The 17,407-nt window shown below is 47.4% G+C and overlaps 1 protein-coding gene across 4 annotated transcripts in view; it reads right to left on the minus strand.

The window, feature by feature from the left end:
• The window catches only part of LOC140426618 (V-type proton ATPase 116 kDa subunit a 2-like), a 155,806-nt gene that overhangs the window by 22,013 nt on the left and 116,386 nt on the right, over nt 1-17,407 (minus strand). For all 4 annotated transcript variants that reach the window (XR_011948248.1, XM_072511843.1, XM_072511769.1 and 1 more), the window contains one exon: nt 15,856-15,946. Coding sequence is in view for 3 of the 4 variants with exons in the window: in XM_072511843.1 (XP_072367944.1) it covers nt 15,856-15,946 (91 nt within the window). In the remaining variant the exon portion in view is untranslated. The remainder of the gene's footprint in view (nt 1-15,855; nt 15,947-17,407) is intronic.

The raw sequence follows: 17,407 nt of genomic DNA on the forward strand, positions 1-17,407 counted from the left end.
AGATCTGCTAATGCCAGTAGAATCTCCACAGTGCAGGAAGCCATTCAGCCCATTGCATCTGCACCAACCTACCAAAAGAGCACTCTACCTATGCCCACCCCCTCGTCCTATCCCAGTAACCCCACCTAGCCTGCACACCGTTGGACACTAAGGGGAAACATAGCATGACCAATCCACCCAACCTGCACATCCTTGGACAGTGGGGCTAAGGGATAGGACAGTGGGACTAAGGGATAGGACAGTGGGAGTAAGGGATAGGACAGTGGGACTAAGGGACAGGACAGTGGGAGTAAGGGACAGGACAGTGGGAGTAAGGGACAGGACAGTGGGACTAAGGGACAGGACAGTGGGACTAAGGGACAGGACAGTGGGACTAAGGGATAGGACAGTGGGACTAAGGGATAGGACAGTGGGACTAAGGGACAGGACAGTGGGACTAAGGGACAGGACAGTGGGACTAAGGGATAGGACAGTGGGACTAAGGGATAGGACAGTGGGACTAAGGGATAGGACAGTGGAGATGCAGTGGCAGACATTTAAGGAGATATTTCAGAATACTCAGAAAAGATACATTCCAGCGAGAAAGAAAGACTCCAAGGGAAGGCCACGCCACCTGTGGTAACCAAGGAAGTTAAAGATAGTGTCAAATAAAAAAAAGAGGAATGGCTGGTCAGAAGATTGAACAGGATATATAGAACAACAAAGACTGACGAAAAGATTAATAAGAAGGGAGAAATTAGAGTACGAGAGAAAGCTAGGTAGAAATATAAAAACAGCCAGTCAGAGTTGATATAATTAAAAAAGGAAAAATGTTAACGTAGGCCTTTTGGAGAGAGAGAAAAAATGGACAATTAATAATGGTAAATAAGGAAATATCTGATGAATTGAGCAGATATTTTGCATCAGTCTTCAACTGTAGAAGACACAAATAATTGTGAATCCAGAGCCATGGGAGGGAGGAACTTAAAAAGAGGGGCTGGTTTAGCACACTGGGCTAAATCGCTGGCTTTTAAAGCAGAGCAAGGCAGGCACGGTTCAATTCCTGTAGCAGCCTCCCCGAACAGGCACTGGAATGTGGCGACTAGGGGCTTTTCACAGTAACTTTTCACAGGGGCTGGTTTAGCATAGTGGGCTAAACAGCTGGCTTGTAAAGAAGAACAAGGCCAGCAGCGCAGGTTCAATTCCCGTACCAGCCTCCCTGAACAGGCGCCGGAATGTGGCGACTAGGGGCTTTTTATAGTAACACCACCGGCGCCCCGCAAGGCTGCGTACGTAGCCCCCTACTCTACTCCCTGTACACACACGACTGCGTGGCAAAACTTGGTTCCAACTCCATCTACAAGTTTGCTGACGATACGACCATAGTGGGCCGGATCTCGAATAACGATGAGTCCGAATACAGGAGGGAGATAGAGAACCTAGTGGAGTGGTGTAGCGACAATGATCTCTCCCTCAATGCCAGCAAAACTAAAGAGCTGGTCATTGACTTCAGGAAGCAAAATACTGTACACACGCCTGTCAGCATCAACGGGGCCGAGGTGGAGATGGTTAGCAGTTTCAAATTCCTAGGGGTACACATCTCCAAAAATCTGTCCTGGTCCACCCACGTCGACGCTACCACCAAGAAAGCACAACAGCGCCTATACTTCCTCAGGAAACTAAGGAAATTCGGCATGTCCACATTGACTCTTACCAACTTTTACAGATGCACCATAGAAAGCATCCTATCGGGCTGCATCACAGCCTGGTATGGCAACTGCTCGGCCCAGGACCGCAAGAAACTTCAGAGAGTCGTGAACACCACCCAGTCCATCACACAAACCTGCCTCCCATCCATTGACTCCATCTACACCTCCCGCTGCCTGGGGAAAGCGGGCAGCATAATCAAAGATCCCTCCCACCCGGCTTACTCACTCTTCCAACTTCTTCCATCGGGCAGGAGATACAGAAGTCTGAGAACACGCACGAACAGCCTCAAAAACAGCTTCTTCCCCACTGTCACCAGACTCCTAAACAACCCTCTTATGGACTGACCTCATTAACACTACACCCTGTATGCTTCACCCGATGCCGGTGCTTATGTAGTTACATTGTATATGTTGTGTTGCCCTATTATGTATTTTCTTTTATTCCCTTTTCTTCCCATGTACTTAATGATCTGTTGAGCTGCTCGCAGAAAAATACTTTTCACTGTGCCTCGGTACACGTGACAATAAACAAATCCAATCCAATCCAAACTTCATTTGAAGCCTACTTGTGACAATAAGCGATTTTCATTTTCATTTCAAAACAATTACAATCAGCAGGGAAAGGGTACCAAGAAAATGAAAAAATCAGAGTGCAATGAAGCAGAGTTAACGTGGTTTTGTGAAAGGGAAATATATTGGACTAAATTATTGGAGTTCTTTAAGTAAAAAGCAAGAAGGATAAAGGGTAACCTGTGGATGTGCTGTACTTAGAGATCCAGAAGGCATTTGACAAGGTGCGACATCAAAGGTTACCAGACAATGTAAGAGCTCATTGTGTCGCAGATAACATATTATGAACATACCAGTTAGGAGTAGGAATAGGCCATTCAGCCCCTCGTACCTGCTCTGCTATTCAATAAGATATGGCTGATTGGATTGTAACGTCACAACATCCTGGGCTAGTGTGCGGTCAATTCCAGCCCCACAGGCCCCAGAGGCGCAAATGACTTAACCAATAAATCTCAGAAAAATACCCCAAAACATGGGTCCTTGGCTCTCCAATAATTAATCATCAGGTGTGTCAATTTAAACACAATTAATGTTTATTTATAACGAGAACAAATACAAAATATGCAGTGAATACAGCTGTTTAACGTCAAGCTAATATCTGACTCCCCCTCTACCCACACAAACAAGACAGACACAAATACCCCTGATAACTTTTCATCTCTGTTACTTATCAAGAATCTATCTACCTCTGGCTTAGAATATTCAAAAACTCTGCCTTTTGAAGAAGAGAGTTCCAAAGTCTCAACTCTGAGAAATAAAATCTTCCCATCTCTGGCTTAAATGGACAACCCCTTATTTTTAACCTGTGACCTCTAGTACTCCAGATGTGGCCTCACCAAAGCCCTGTGTAACTGAAGCATCACCTCCCTACTGTTACATATAGAACATAGAACATAGAACAATACAGCGCAGTACAGGCCCTTCGGCCCACGATGTTGCACCGAAACAAAAGCCATCTAACCTACACTATGCCATTATCATCCATATGTTTATCCAATAAACTTTTAAATGCCCTCAATGTTGGCGAGTTCACTACTGTAGCAGGTAGGGCATTCCACGGCCTCACTACTCTTTGCGTAAAGAACCTACCCCTGACCTCTGTCCTATATCTATTACCCCTCAGTTTAAAGTTATGTCCCCTCGTGCCAGCCATTTCCATCCGCGGGAGAAGGCTCTCACTGTCCACCCTATCCAACCCCCTGATCATTTTGTATGCCTCTATTAAGTCTCCTCTTAACCTTCTTCTCTCCAACGAAAACAACCTCAAGTCCATCAGCCTTTCCTCATAAGATTTTCCCTCCATACCAGGCAACATCCTGGTAAATCTCCTCTGCACCCGCTTCAAAGCCTCCACGTCCTTCCTATAATGCGGTGACCAGAACTGTACGCAATACTCCAAATGCGGCCGTACCAGAGTTCTGTACAGCTGCAACATGACCTCCCGACTCCGGAACTCAATCCCTCTACCAATAAAGGCCAACACTCCATAGGCCTTCTTCACAACCCTATCAACCTGGGTGGCAACTTTCAGGGATCTATGTACATGGACACCTAGATCCCTCTGCTCATCCACACTTTCAAGAACTTTACCATTAGCCAAATATTCCGCATTCCTGTTATTCCTTCCAAAGTGAATCACCTCACACTTCTCTACATTAAACTCCATTTGCCACCTCTCAGCCCAGCTCTGCAGCTTATCTATATCCCTCTGTAACCTGCTACATCTTTCCACACTATCGACAACACCACCGACTTTAGTATCGTCTGCAAATTTACTCACCCACCCTTCTGCGCCTTCCTCTAGGTCATTGATAAAAATGACAAACAGCAACGGCCCCAGAACAGATCCTTGTGGTACTCCACTTGTGACTGAACTCCATTCTGAACATTTCCCATCAACCACCACCCTCTGTCTTCTTTCAGCTAGCCAATTTCCGATCCACATCTCTAAATCACCCTCAATCCCCAGCCTCCGTATTTTTTGCAATAGCCTATCGTGGGGAACCTTATCAAACGCTTTGCTGAAATCCATATACACCACATCAACTGCTCTACCCTCGTCTACCTGTTCAGTCACCTTCTCAAAGAACTCAATAAGGTTTGTGAGGCATGACCTACCCTTCACAAAGCCATGCTGACTATCCCTGATCATATTATTCCTATCTAGATGATTATAAATCTTGTCTCTTATAATCCCCTCCAAGACTTTACCCACTACAGACGTGAGGCTCACCGGTCTATAGTTGCCGGGGTTGTCTCTGCTCCCCTTTTTGAACAAAGGGATCACATTTGCTGTCCTCCAGTCCTCTGGCACTATTCCTGTAGCCAATGATGACATAAAAATCAAAGCCAAAGGTCCAGCAATCTCTTCCCTGGCCTCCCAGAGAATCCTAGGATAAATCCCATCAGGTCCCGGAGACTTATCTATTTTCAGCCTGTCCAGAATTGCCAACACCTCTTCCCTACGTACCTCAATGCCATCTATTCTATTAGCCTGGGACTCAGCATTCTCCTCCACAACATTATCTTTTTCCTGAGTGAATACTGACGAAAAATATTAATTTAGTATCTCGCCTATCTCTTCAGACTCCACACACAATTTCCCATCCCAGTCCTTGACTCGTCCTACTCTTTCCCTAGTCATTCGCTTATTCCTGACATACCTATAGAAAGCGTTTGGGTTTTCCTTGATCCTACCTGCCAAATACTTCTCATGTCCCCTCCTTGCTCGTCTTAGCTCTCTCTTTAGATCCTTCCTCGCTACCTTGTAACTATCCATTGCCCCAACTGAAACTTCACACCTCATCTTCACATAGGCCTCCTTCTTCCTCTTAACAAGAGATTCCACTTCCTTGGTAAACCACAGTTCCCTCGCTCGATGCCTTCCTCCCTGCCTGACCGGTACATACTTATCAAGAACACGCAGTAGCTGATCCTTGAACAAGCCCCACTTATCCAGTGTGCCCAACACTTGCAGCCTACTTCTCCACCTTATCCCCCCCCAAGTCACGTCTAATGGCGTCATAATTGCCCTTCCCCCAGCTATAACTCTTGCCCTGCGGTGTATACTTATCCCTTTCCATCATTAACGTAAACGTCACCGAATTGTGGTCACTGTCCCCAAAGTGCTCTCCTACCTCCAAATCCAACACCTGGCCTGGTTCATTACCCAAAACCAAATCCAACGTGGCCTCGCCTCTTGTTGGCCTGTCAACATATTGTTTCAGGAAACCCTCCTGCACACACTGTACAAAAAACGACCCATCTATTGTACTCGAACTATATCTTTTCCAGTCAACATTTGGAAAGTTAAAGTCTCCCATAATAACTACCCTGTTACTTTCGCTCTTATCCAGAATCATCTTCGCCATCCTTTCCTCTACATCCCTAGAACTATTAGGAGGCCGATAAAAAACTCCCAACAGGGTGACCTCTCCTTTCCTGTTTCTAACTTCAGCCCATACTACCTCGGAAGAAGAGTCCCCATCTAGCATCCTCTCCGCCACCATAATACTGCTCTTGACTAGCAGCGCCACACCTCCCCCTCTTTTGCCTCCTTCTCTGAGCTTACTAAAACACCTACTCAATTGTACTCAATTCCCCTTACAATAACCCACATTCTATTGGCATAGGCAGAGGATTGGCTGGCTAACAGGAAACAGAGAGTAGGCATAAGACCCTGATGGGAGTTGATGTACAGGCCCCCTAGCAGTAGTCAGGATGTGGGGCAGAAAATAAATCAGGAGATAGAAAAGGCATGTAAAAAAGGCAATATTACAATAATCATGGGGGAACTTCAATATGCAGGCGGACTGGGAAAATCAGGTTGGTCGTGGATCCCAAGAAAAGGAATTTGTGGAATGTCTAAGAGATGGTTTTTTGGAGCAGCTTGTGACAGAGCCCACTAGGGAACAGGCAATTCGGGATTTGGTGATGTGTAATGAGGCAGACTTGATTAGGGAACTTAAGGAACCCTTAGGGAGCAGTGACCACAATGTGATAGAATTTACTCTGCAGTTTGAGAGGGAGAAGCTGCAATCTGATGTAACGGTATTCCAATTAAATAAGGGTAACTACAAAGACACGAGGGAGGAGCTGGCCAGAGTTGATTGGAAAAGGAGCCTAGCAGGGAAGACAGTGGAACAGCAATGGCAGGAGTTTTGGGGGTAATTAGGGAGGCACAGCAGAAATTCATCCCAAAGAGGAGGAAACATGCTAAGGGGAGGACAAGGCATCCATGGCTGACGAGGGATGTCAAGGACAGCATAAAGGCTAAAGAAAAAGCATACAAAATGGCGAGGATTAGTGGGAAGCCAGAGGATTGGGAAGCCTTTAAAAGCGAGCAGAGGACAACTAAAAAAGCAATAACGGGGGAGAAGATGAAGTATGAGTGCAAGCTAGCTAGTAATATAAAGATAGGAAGAGCTTTTTTCCAATATATAAAAGGTGAGAGAGAGGCAAAAATAGACATTGAAATGTGGCTGGAGAAGTAATAATAGGAAACAAAGAAATGGCAGACGAACTGAATAGTTACTTTGCATCAGTCTTCACAGTGGAAGACACCAGTGGGATGCCAGAGCTCCAGGAGAACCAGGGGGCAGATGAGAAGGTTTTGGGGAAACTGAAAGGTCTGAAGGTGGATAAGTCACCTGGACCGGATGGACTACACCCCAGGGTTCTAAAAGAGATAACTGAGGAAATTGTGGAGGTCTTAGTGATGATCTTTCAGGAATCACTGGAGGCAGGAAGGGTTCCACAGGACTGGAAAGTGGTTAGTGTAACACCGCTGTTTAACAAGGGAGGGAGGGTTCCGGTGGCGGCTGTGGAGTAAACGGTCGCACATTCAGCAGCTCTCGCCTGTAGTGGTTTTTTTTAATGGTGTCTAAGCTGGATTTTTCAGAAAATTTCTCAACATAAATTGATCGAAAGGAGAGGAAAAGGAGGTGACCCTCAATTTATGGAATCGTGTCCAAATAAGAGTCGGAAAAGGAGAAACCAAAAGACGAGTGAAAGCAAGAATCAGAGGTCATCGAGCTCAATGGTAACAAGACAACGCAGCTCACTGGTCGATGGAGCAATGGGTCGAGTTCCTGGATGAGAAGTTCGCCCGGCATCGCAAGGAGTGTGCAGAAGATGTGACCCAGATGAGAGCCTCGATTAAGGTGGTGGTTGACCGGGTGGAGGAGAAAATGACGACCCAGGGATGAGATTCTAAAGTTGCAGGAGCTGGCGACTGAACAGGAGGAGGAATGGCTTTGGAAATTAGCAGACTACAGGACAGCCAGAAACGCCTGCTTGATAAAGCGGAGGTCTTGGAGAACCGGTTTCACAGGCAAAATATCCAAATCATCGGGTTGCCAGAGGGGAAGGAGGGAGCGTATGTGGGGAAGATGTTGCAGGAGATGGTCGGGGCCGATGTGTTTGACAAGCCGCTGGAGGTGGACCGGGCGCACAGGGTGCTCGTACGTAAGCCCTAGGGTTGTGAGCCCTCGAGGGCCATGGTGGTGAGGCTACATCGATTGCTCGACAAGGAGCGTATCATGAAGTGGGCCAGGCAGACGAAACGGTACATGTGGGAAGAATCGGAGATCCGGGTGTACCAAGTAGCAAAGATCCAAGTAGCAGAGATCCGGGTGTACCAAGTAGCAAAGATCAGTGGGAGACTAGAGGACTGGGAAATCTTTAGGGGGCAACAGAAAGCTACTAAAAAAGCTATAAAGAAGAGTAAAATAGATTATGAGAGTAAACTTGCTCAGAATATAAAAACAGACAGTAAACGTTTCTACAAATACATAAAACAAAAAAGAGTGGCTAAGGTAAATATTGGTCCTTTAGAGGATGAGAGGGGAGATTTAATAATGGGAGATGAGGAAATGGCTGAGGAACTGAACAGGTTTTTTGGGCCGGTCTTCACAGTGGAAGACACAAATAACATGCCAGTGACTGATGGAAATGAGGCTATGACAGGTGAGGACCTTGAGAGGATTGTTATCACTAAGGAGGTAGTGATGGGCAAGCTAATGGGGCTAAAGGTAGACAAGTCTCCTGGACCTGATGGAATGCATCCCAGAGTGCTAAAAGAGATGGCTAGGGAAATTGCAAATGCACTAGTGATAATTTACCAAAATGCACTAGACGCTGGGGTGGTCCCAGCGGATTGGAAATTAGCAAACCGTGACACCACTGTTTAAAAAAGGAGGTAGGCAGAAAGTGGGTAATTATAGGCCAGTGAGCTTAACTTCGGTAGTAGGGAAGATGCTGGAATCTATCATTAAGGAAGAAATAGCGAGGCATCTGGATGGAAATTGTCCCATTGGGCAGACGCAGCATGGGTTCATAAAGGGCAGGTTATGCCTAACTAATTCAGTGAAATTTTTTGAGGACATTAACAGTGCGGTAGATAACGGGGAGCCAATGGATGTGGTATATCTGGATTTCCAGAAAACTTTTGACAAGGTGCCACACAAAAGGTTGCTGCATAAGATAAAGATGCATGGCATTAAGGGGAAAGTAGGAGCATGGATAGAGGATTGGTTAATTAATAGAAAGCAAAGAGTGGGGATTAATGGGTGTTTCTCTGGTTGGCAATCAGTAGCTAGTGGTGTCCCTCAGGGATCAGTGTTGGGCCCACACAGTTCACAATTTACATAGATGATTTGGAGTTGGGGACCAAGGGCAATGTGTCCAAGTTTGCAGACGACACTAAGATAAGTGGTAAAGCAAAAAGTGCAGAGGATACTAGAAGTCTGCAGAGGGATTTGGATAGGGTAAGTGAATGGGCTAGGGTCTGGCAGATGGAATACAATGTTGACAAATGTGTGGTTATCCATTTTGGTAGGAATAACAGCAAAAGGGATTATTATTTAAATGATAAAACATTAAAACATGCTGCTGTGCAGAGAGACCTGGGTGTGCTAGTGCATGAGTCGCAAAAAGTTGGTTTACAGGTGCAACAGGTGATTAAGAAGGCAAATGGAATTTTGTCCTTCATTGCTAGAGGGATGGAGTTTAAGACTGGGGAGGTTCTGCTGCAATTGTATAAGGTGTTAGTGAGGCCACACCTGGAGTATTGTGTTCAGTTTTGGTCTCCTTACTTGAGAAAGGACATACTGGCACTGGAGGGTGTGCAGAGGAGATTCACTAGGTTAATCCCAGAGCTGAAGGGGTTGGATTACGAGGAGAGGTTGAGTAGACTGGGACTGTACTCGATGGAATTTAGAAGGATGAGGGGGAATCTTATAGAAACATAAAAGATTATGAAAGGAATAGACAGGATAGATGCGGGCAGGTTGTTTCCACTGGCGGGTGAAAGCAGCACGAGGGGGCATAGCCTCAAAATAAGGGGAAGTACATTTAGGACTGAGTTTCGGAGAAACTTCTTCACACCCAAAGGGTTGTGAATCTATGGAATTCCCTGCCCAGTGAAGCAGTAGAGGCTCCTTCATTAAAAGTTTTTTAAGATAAAGAATGATAGTTTTTTGAAGAAAAAAGGGATTAAGGGTTATGGTGTTCGGGCCGGAAAGTGGAGCTGAGTCCACAAAAGATCAGCCATGATCTCATTGAATGGTGGAGCAGGCTCGAGGGGCCAGATGGCCTACTCCTGCTCCTAGTTCTTATGTTCTTATGTAAAACTGGGGACCAGAACTCGCAAAGAGAGCAAGTTTCAACAAAATTAAGGCGGCCCTGTTTGAGAAAGACATTAAATTCGGACTGTTATACCCGCCGCGTCTTTGGGTGGCCTACGAGAACTGGGAGCTGATCTTCAATTCTCCGGAAGAGGTGGTTACTTTCGTGAAAGACAATAATCTGGCTTAAGGACTCTTAAATTCTAACTGCGGTGGGCTGATTTGAGGGACGGGATGGAGTGACGGGGAGGAGAGAAACATGGTTTTGTGTTTTGCTTTGTCTTGTTTAAAATTTCAGTCTTTTAATTCTGTCAGTTAAGTTGCGATGTTCGGGAAGAAAAGGGTTTGGGTGTCTTATTTTATTTTTTTTAATGTTTTTCTCTCTTTTCTTTTCTCTCAAAACAAAGAACAAAGAACAAAGAAATGTACAGCACAGGAACAGGCCCTTCGGCCCTCCAAGCCCGTGCCGACCATGCTGCCCGACTAAACTACAATCTTCTACACTTCCTGGGTCCGTATCCTTCTATTCCCATCCTATTCATATATTTGTCAAGATGCCCCTTAAATGTCCCTATCGTCCCTGCTTCCACTACCTCCTCCGGTAGCGAGTTCCAGGCACCCACTACCCTCTGCGTAAAAAACTTGCCTCGTACATCTACTCTAAACCTTGCCCCTCTCACCTTAAACCTATGCCCCCTAATTGACCCCTCTACCCTGGGGAAAAGCCTCTGACTATCCACTCTGTCTATGCCCCTCATAATTTTGTATACCTCTATCAGGTCTCCCCTCAACCTCCTTCGTTCCAGTGAGAACAAACCGAGTTTATTCAATCGCTCCTCATAGCTAATGCCCTCCATACCAGGCAACATTCTGGTAAATCTCTTCTGCCCCCTCTCTAAAGCCTCCACATCCTTCTGGTAGTGTGGCGACCAGAATTGAACACTATACTCCAAGTGTGGCCTAACTAAGGTTCTATACAGCTGCAACATGACTTGCCAATTCTTATACTCAATGCCCCGGCCAATGAAGGCAAGCATGCCGTATGCCTTCATGACTACCTTCTCCACCTGTGTTGCCCCTTTCAATGACCTGTGGACCTGTACTCCTAGATCTCTTTGACTTTCAATACTCTTGAGGGTTCTACCATTCACTGTATATTCCCTACCTGCATTAGACCTTCCAAAATGCATTACCTCACATTTGTCCGGATTAAACTCCATCTGCCATCTCTCCGCCCAAGTCTCCAGACAATCTAAATCCTGCTGTATCCTCCGACAGTCCTCATCGCTATCCGCAATTCCACCAATCTTTCTGACCTCTCGTCTTGTGTAATTTGATTTTGATTTATTCTCTGTAACAAAGATGGTTGATTCTTGCAGGCATGATTTTGATTAAGCTGCTTGGAGCTTCTTCTATTGTATTTGATTCTCTTTGAAAGTGATGGGACTGATAAGAATCGGTCAGAGGGGGAGGGGTAGAACCTGGCAATCTGGTGTAATAACTTTTAAACTCAAACTGTGGGGGTCTGAGTTTGGGGGAGGAGGCAAGATGGCAGGGTGGTGAGGAAAATGGTTCAGTGTTTTGCTATGTCTTGTTTAAAATTTCGGTCTTTTAATTCCTGAGAGTTAAGTTGCAACGTTCTGGAAGAAAAGGGTTTTGGTGTTTTGATATTTTTCTTTCTTTCCTCCCTGCTTGTGTAATTTTGATTTTGATTTACTGCTTTATGTATGAGATCACAGAGGGAAGAACTTTTTTTTTTTTTTTTTAAATATATTTTATTAAAGTTTTTCGATCAAACAAAAATTTCCCATTTTACAACTTTGTAATAATATATACATTGATCGTTTTTTAAATAAATAATATGCTAACTAACGGCAACTGCCAACAACAAAATAAGAAACAACAGAAATAATAACTAAAATAGTAACTTTGTGAAATCAAATATAAATAACTAATATATAAACACACACATAAAACCCCTGAAGACCCAAATGAGCCCCACCCCCCCCTCCCCCCTGGGCTGCTGCTGCCTGTCCTATTTTCCCTTATCGCTCTGCGAGATAGTCGAGGAACGGTTGCCACCGCCCGGTGAACCCCTGAGCCGAACCTCTTAATGCATATTTTATCCGCTCCAGTTTTATAAACCCTGCCATGTCGTTTATCCAGGCCTCCACGCCCGGGGGTTTAGCTTCTTTCCACACAAGTAGAATCCTTCGCCGGGCTACTAGGGACGCAAAGGCCAACACGTCGGCCTCTCTCGCCTCCTGCACTCCCGGCTCATCTGCAACCCCAAATATAGCCAACCCCCAGCTTGGTTTGAACCGGACCCCCACCACCTTCGAGATCACTTTTGCCACACCCACTCAGAACCCATGCAATACCGGACATGACCAAAACATGTGGGTGTGGTTCGCCGGGCTTCCCGCGCATCTCCCGCACCTATCCTCCACTCCAAAAAATCTACTCAGCCTTGCTCCCGTCATATGCGCCCTGTGTAGAACCTTGAATTTTATCAGGCTGAGCCTGGCACACGAGGACGAAGAGTTTACCCTACTTAGGGCATCTGCCCACAGCCCCTCCTCAATCTCTTCCCCCAGCTCCTCCTCCCATTTTCCCTTCAGCTCCTCTACCATCGTCTCCCCCTCCTCTCTCATTTCCCTGTATATATCTGACACCTTGCCATCACCCACCCATGCCCCCGAAATCACACTGTCCTGGATCTCTTGCGCCGGGAGCTGCGGAAATTCCCTCACCTGTTGCCTCACAAATGCCCTCACTTGCATATAGCGAAATGCATTCCCAGGTGGCAACCCATATTTTTCTGTCAGTGCTCCCAGACTCGCGAACATCCCGTCTAAGAACAAGTCCTGCAATTTCGCAATTCCTGCTCGCTGCCAAGATTTAAATCCCCCATCTATCCTTCCCGGGACGAACCTATGGTTGTTCCTTATCGGGGACCACACTGAGGCACCCGTCACTCCCTTATGTCGTCTCCACTGCCCCCAAATTTTCAGAGTTGCCACCACCACTGGGTTTGTGGTGTATTTTTTCGGGGAGAACGGCAACGGCGCCGTCGCCAGTGCTTTTAAGCTAGTTCCCCTACAGGACGCCATCTCCAGTCTTTTCCACGCCGCTCCTTCCCCTTCCCTCATCCACTTACATATCATTGACACGTTGGCAGCCCAATAATAATCACTTTGACTCGGCAGTGCCAGTCCCCCTCTGTCCCTACTGCGCTGCAGGAACCCCCTCTTTACTCTTGGGGTCTTTCCAGCCCACACAAAGCTCATGATACTCTTGTCCACCTTCTTAAAAAAGGCCTTTGTAATCAGTACAGGGAGGCACTGGAACACAAAAAGAAACCTCGGAAGGACACCATTTTAACCGCCTGCACCCTGCCCGCCAATGACAGGGGCGCCATGTCCCACCTCCTAAAGTCCTCTTCCATCTACTCTACCAGTCGTGCCAAGTTAAGCTTATGCAAGGTTCCCCAGTTCCTGGTCACCTGGATCCCTAAATACCGGAAATCTCTTCTTACCCTCCTCAACGGTAAATCGTCTATTCCCCTGCCCTGTTCCCCGGGGTGCATCACAAACAGTTCACTCTTCCCCATATTCAATTTATATCCTGAAAATTCTCCAAACTCCCTGAGTGTCTGCATTATCTCAGGCATCCCCTCCACTGGGTCCGCGACATACAACAACAAATCATCCGCGTATAATGACACTCGATGCTCTTCTCCTCCTCTAAGTACCCCCCTCCACTCCCTAGAGCCCCTCAGCGCTATGGCCAATGGCTCAATTGCCAACGCAAACAGTAACGGGGACAGGGGACATCCCTGTCTTGTACCCCTATATAGTCGGAAGTGGTCAGATCGTTGCCTATTTGTAATGCCCCGGGGCCCTGTACAGGAGCTGAACCCATCTAATGAACCCCTCTCCAAATCTCCTCAGTACTTCCCACAGGTAGTCCCACTCCACTCTATCAAATGCTTTCTCTGCATCCATCGCCACCACTATCTCCGCCTCCCCCTCCGGTGGGGGCATCATCATCACCCCCAACAGCCTCCGTATGTTAGCATTCAATTGCCTCCCTTTAACAAACCCCGTTTGATCATCATGCACCACCCCAGGGACACAGTCCTCTATCCTCGTCGCCATCACCTTGGCCAAAAGCTTGGCATCTACGTTCAAGAGGGAAATAGGCCTGTATGACCCACACTGCAGCGGGTCTTTGTCTCTTTTCAGGATCAGCGATATCGTCGCCTCCGACATCGTCGGGGGTAGTATCCCCCTTTCCCTAGCCTCATTGAAGGTTCTCGTCAGAAGTGGGGCGAGCAGGTCCACGTATTTCCTATAGAACTCCACCGGGAACCCATCCGGTCCCGGGGCCTTCCCTGTCTGCATGTTCCCAATTCCTTTTACTACCACCTCCACCTCAATCTGCGCTCCCAGTCCTGTCATCTCCTGTTCCTCAACCTTCGGGAACTCCAGCTGGTCTAGGAAACGCATCATTCCCTCTTTCCCTTCCGGGGGTTGAGCCTTATATAGCCTCTCGTAAAATACCTTAAACACCCCGTTCACCCTCTCCGCTCCCCGTTCCATCTTTCCCTCCTCGTCCCTAATTCCTCCGATCTCTCTCGCCGCCCCCCTCTTCCTAAGTTGTTGGGCCAGCAGCCGGCTCGCCTTCTCTCCATATTCATACTGCACTCCCTGTGCCTTCCTCCATTGTGCGTCCGCCTTACCCGTGGTCAACAAGTCAAAGTCCGTGTGCAATCTCCATCTTTCCCTGTATAGCCCTTCATCTGGAGCCTCCGCATATTGCCTATCCACCCTCAAAATCTCCCCCAACAATCTCTCCCTTTCTTTACCCTCTTGTTTCCCCTTATGGGCCCTTATGGAGATCAGCTCCCCTCTAACCACCGCCTTCAGCGCCTCCCAGACCACTCCCACCTGGACTTCTCCGTCATCATTGATCTCCAAGTACCTTTCAATACATCCCCTCACCCTTACACATACCCCCTCGTCCGCCAACAGTCCCATATCTAATCTCCAGAGTGGGCGCTGTTCCTTTTCCTCTCCTACTTCCAGATCTACCCAATGTGGGGCATGATCTGAAATGGCTATAGCCGAATACTCCGTTCCTGCCACCTTCGGGATCAGCGCCCTTCCCAGGACAAAGAAGTCTATCCGGGAGTACACTTTGTGGACATGGTTGGTGGTGATGGTGGGGGTGGGGGGTGATGGTGGGGGTGGTGATGGTGCTGACTGTGGGGGGGCTGGTGGGGGTGGGGCTGGTGGGCGTGGTGCTGATGGTGGGGGTGGGGGGTGATGGTGGTGGTGATGTTGTGGGTGGGGGTGGGGGTGGTGGGGTGTTGGGGGGTGTTGGTGGTGATGTTGTGGGTGGGGGTGGTGGGGGGGGTGGGGGTGATGGGGGGGGGGGGGGGCAGGCAGAGTCTGATCCAGTGAAATTTTGGGGAATGAGAGGTGACCCGATTGAAACTGGTGAGATATTTTGGGGACTTGTGGAGACTGAAAGGATGCTTCCCCCTTCTGGGAACGAGGGCGTCTCCCATTTAAGGTGGAGTTGGGAGGATTTGTTTTCTCGGAGGGTCGGGAATCTTGAGAACTCTTTTTCCCAAGAGGCAGAGTCACTGAATGTTTTTAAGCCAGATATAGGCAGATTCTTGACTAACAAAGTTATCGGGGGTAGGTGGAATATAGATTTGAGGCCACGCTCAGGCCAGCCATGATCTTATTGAACGGCGGATCAGGCTCGAGGGGTCAAATGTCAGACTCCTGCACCTAATTTATGTTGAAAATTACTTCAAAATGTTAATAAATATATGAAAAGGAAAATGATTTCTGGGCTGAGTGAGCTGGGAGCAGGGATGAATGGGAGCCACTGAACCAGCACAGCTGTGATGGGCTGAATGGCCTCGTTGTGTGCTGTATCACTCTATGAACACTCACCGGATCAATTCCAAATGGATACGGCCCTCTGAAAACACCAGTCACATTGGGATCCAGGGTTAAGTACTGATTATGCCGAACATCAGCATTTCTAAAGAAAAAAAAAAATCCGTAAATTTGGAATTCTGACAAGAGTTCGGATCCACTCTGAAGGAGTGACACCATCCTTCATACTTTCACAAGATTTTTTTTAGCGAAACAAATAAACTTCTAAAGCATAAAGAGAGTACTATAGTTAGCTATCGCATTTCTATTAGAAATCTAGTGCTAGGAAACAGATAGTTGACAGTAACTTTGAAATTTAAAAAAATATATTTTTTAAAAAAAGACAAATTTTAATTTTAATTAATTGACGCAATGTCAGTTAGAGGGGTGCTGTGCTCTGACTGTGAGATGTGGCAGGTCCGGGAGGCTTCCAGCGTCCCGGATGGCTTCATCTGCAGAAAGTGCACCCAACTGGAGCTCCTCACAGACCGCATGGTTCGGTTGGAGCAGCAATTGGATGCACTTAGGAGCATGCAGGTGGCGGAAAGCGTCATAGATCGCAGTTATGTAAATGTGGTCACACCCAAGGTGCAGGCAGAGAAATGGGTGACCACCAGAAAGGGCAGGCAGTCAGTGCAGGAATCCCCTGTGGTTGTCCCCCTCTCGAACAGATATACCCCTTTGGATACTGTCGGGGGGGATAGCCTATCAGGGGAAAACAGCAGCAGCCAGAGCAGTGGCACCACGGCTGGCTCTGATGTTCAGAAGGGAGGGTCAAAGCGCAGAAGAGTAATAGTAATAGGGACTCTATAGTCAGGGGTACAGATAGGCGCTTCTGTGGACGTGAAAGAGACTCCAGGATGGTATGTTGCCTCCCTGGTGCCAGGGTCCAGGATGTCTCCGAATGGGTAGAGGGCATCCTGAAGGGGGAGGGCAAACAGGCAGAGGTCGTTGTACATATTGGTACGAACGATATAGGCAGGAAGGGGCATGAGGTCCTGCAGCAGGAGTTCAGGGAGTTAGGCAGAAAGTTAAAAGACAGGACCTCGAGGGCTGTAATCTCGGGATTACTCCCTGTGCCACGTGCCAGTGAGGCTAGAAATAGGAAGATAGAGCAGATAAACACGTGGCTAAACAGCTGGTGTAGGAGGGAGGGTTTCCATTATCTGGACCACTGGGAGCTCTTCCGGGGCAGGTGTGACCTGTATAAGAAGGACGGGTTGCATCTAAACCGGAGAGGCATTAATATCCTGGCCGCGAGGTTTGCTAGTGTCACACGGGAGGGTTTAAACTAGTATGGCAGGGGGGTGGGCACGGGAGCAATAGGTCAGAAGGTGAGAGCATTGAGGGAGAACTAGGGAATAGGGACAGTGTGGCTCTGAGGCAGAGCAGACAGGGAGAAGTTGCTGAACACAGCGGGTCTGGTGGCCTGAAGTGCATATGTTTTAATGCAAGGAGCATTACGGGTAAGGCAGATGAACTTAGAGCTTGGACTAGTACTTGGAACTATGATGTTGTTGCCATTACAGAGACCTGGTTGAGGGAAGGGCAGGATTGGCAGCTAAAC

Source organism: Scyliorhinus torazame, chromosome 1, assembly GCF_047496885.1.
Source record: "Scyliorhinus torazame isolate Kashiwa2021f chromosome 1, sScyTor2.1, whole genome shotgun sequence".
NCBI lineage: Eukaryota > Metazoa > Chordata > Chondrichthyes > Carcharhiniformes > Scyliorhinidae > Scyliorhinus > Scyliorhinus torazame.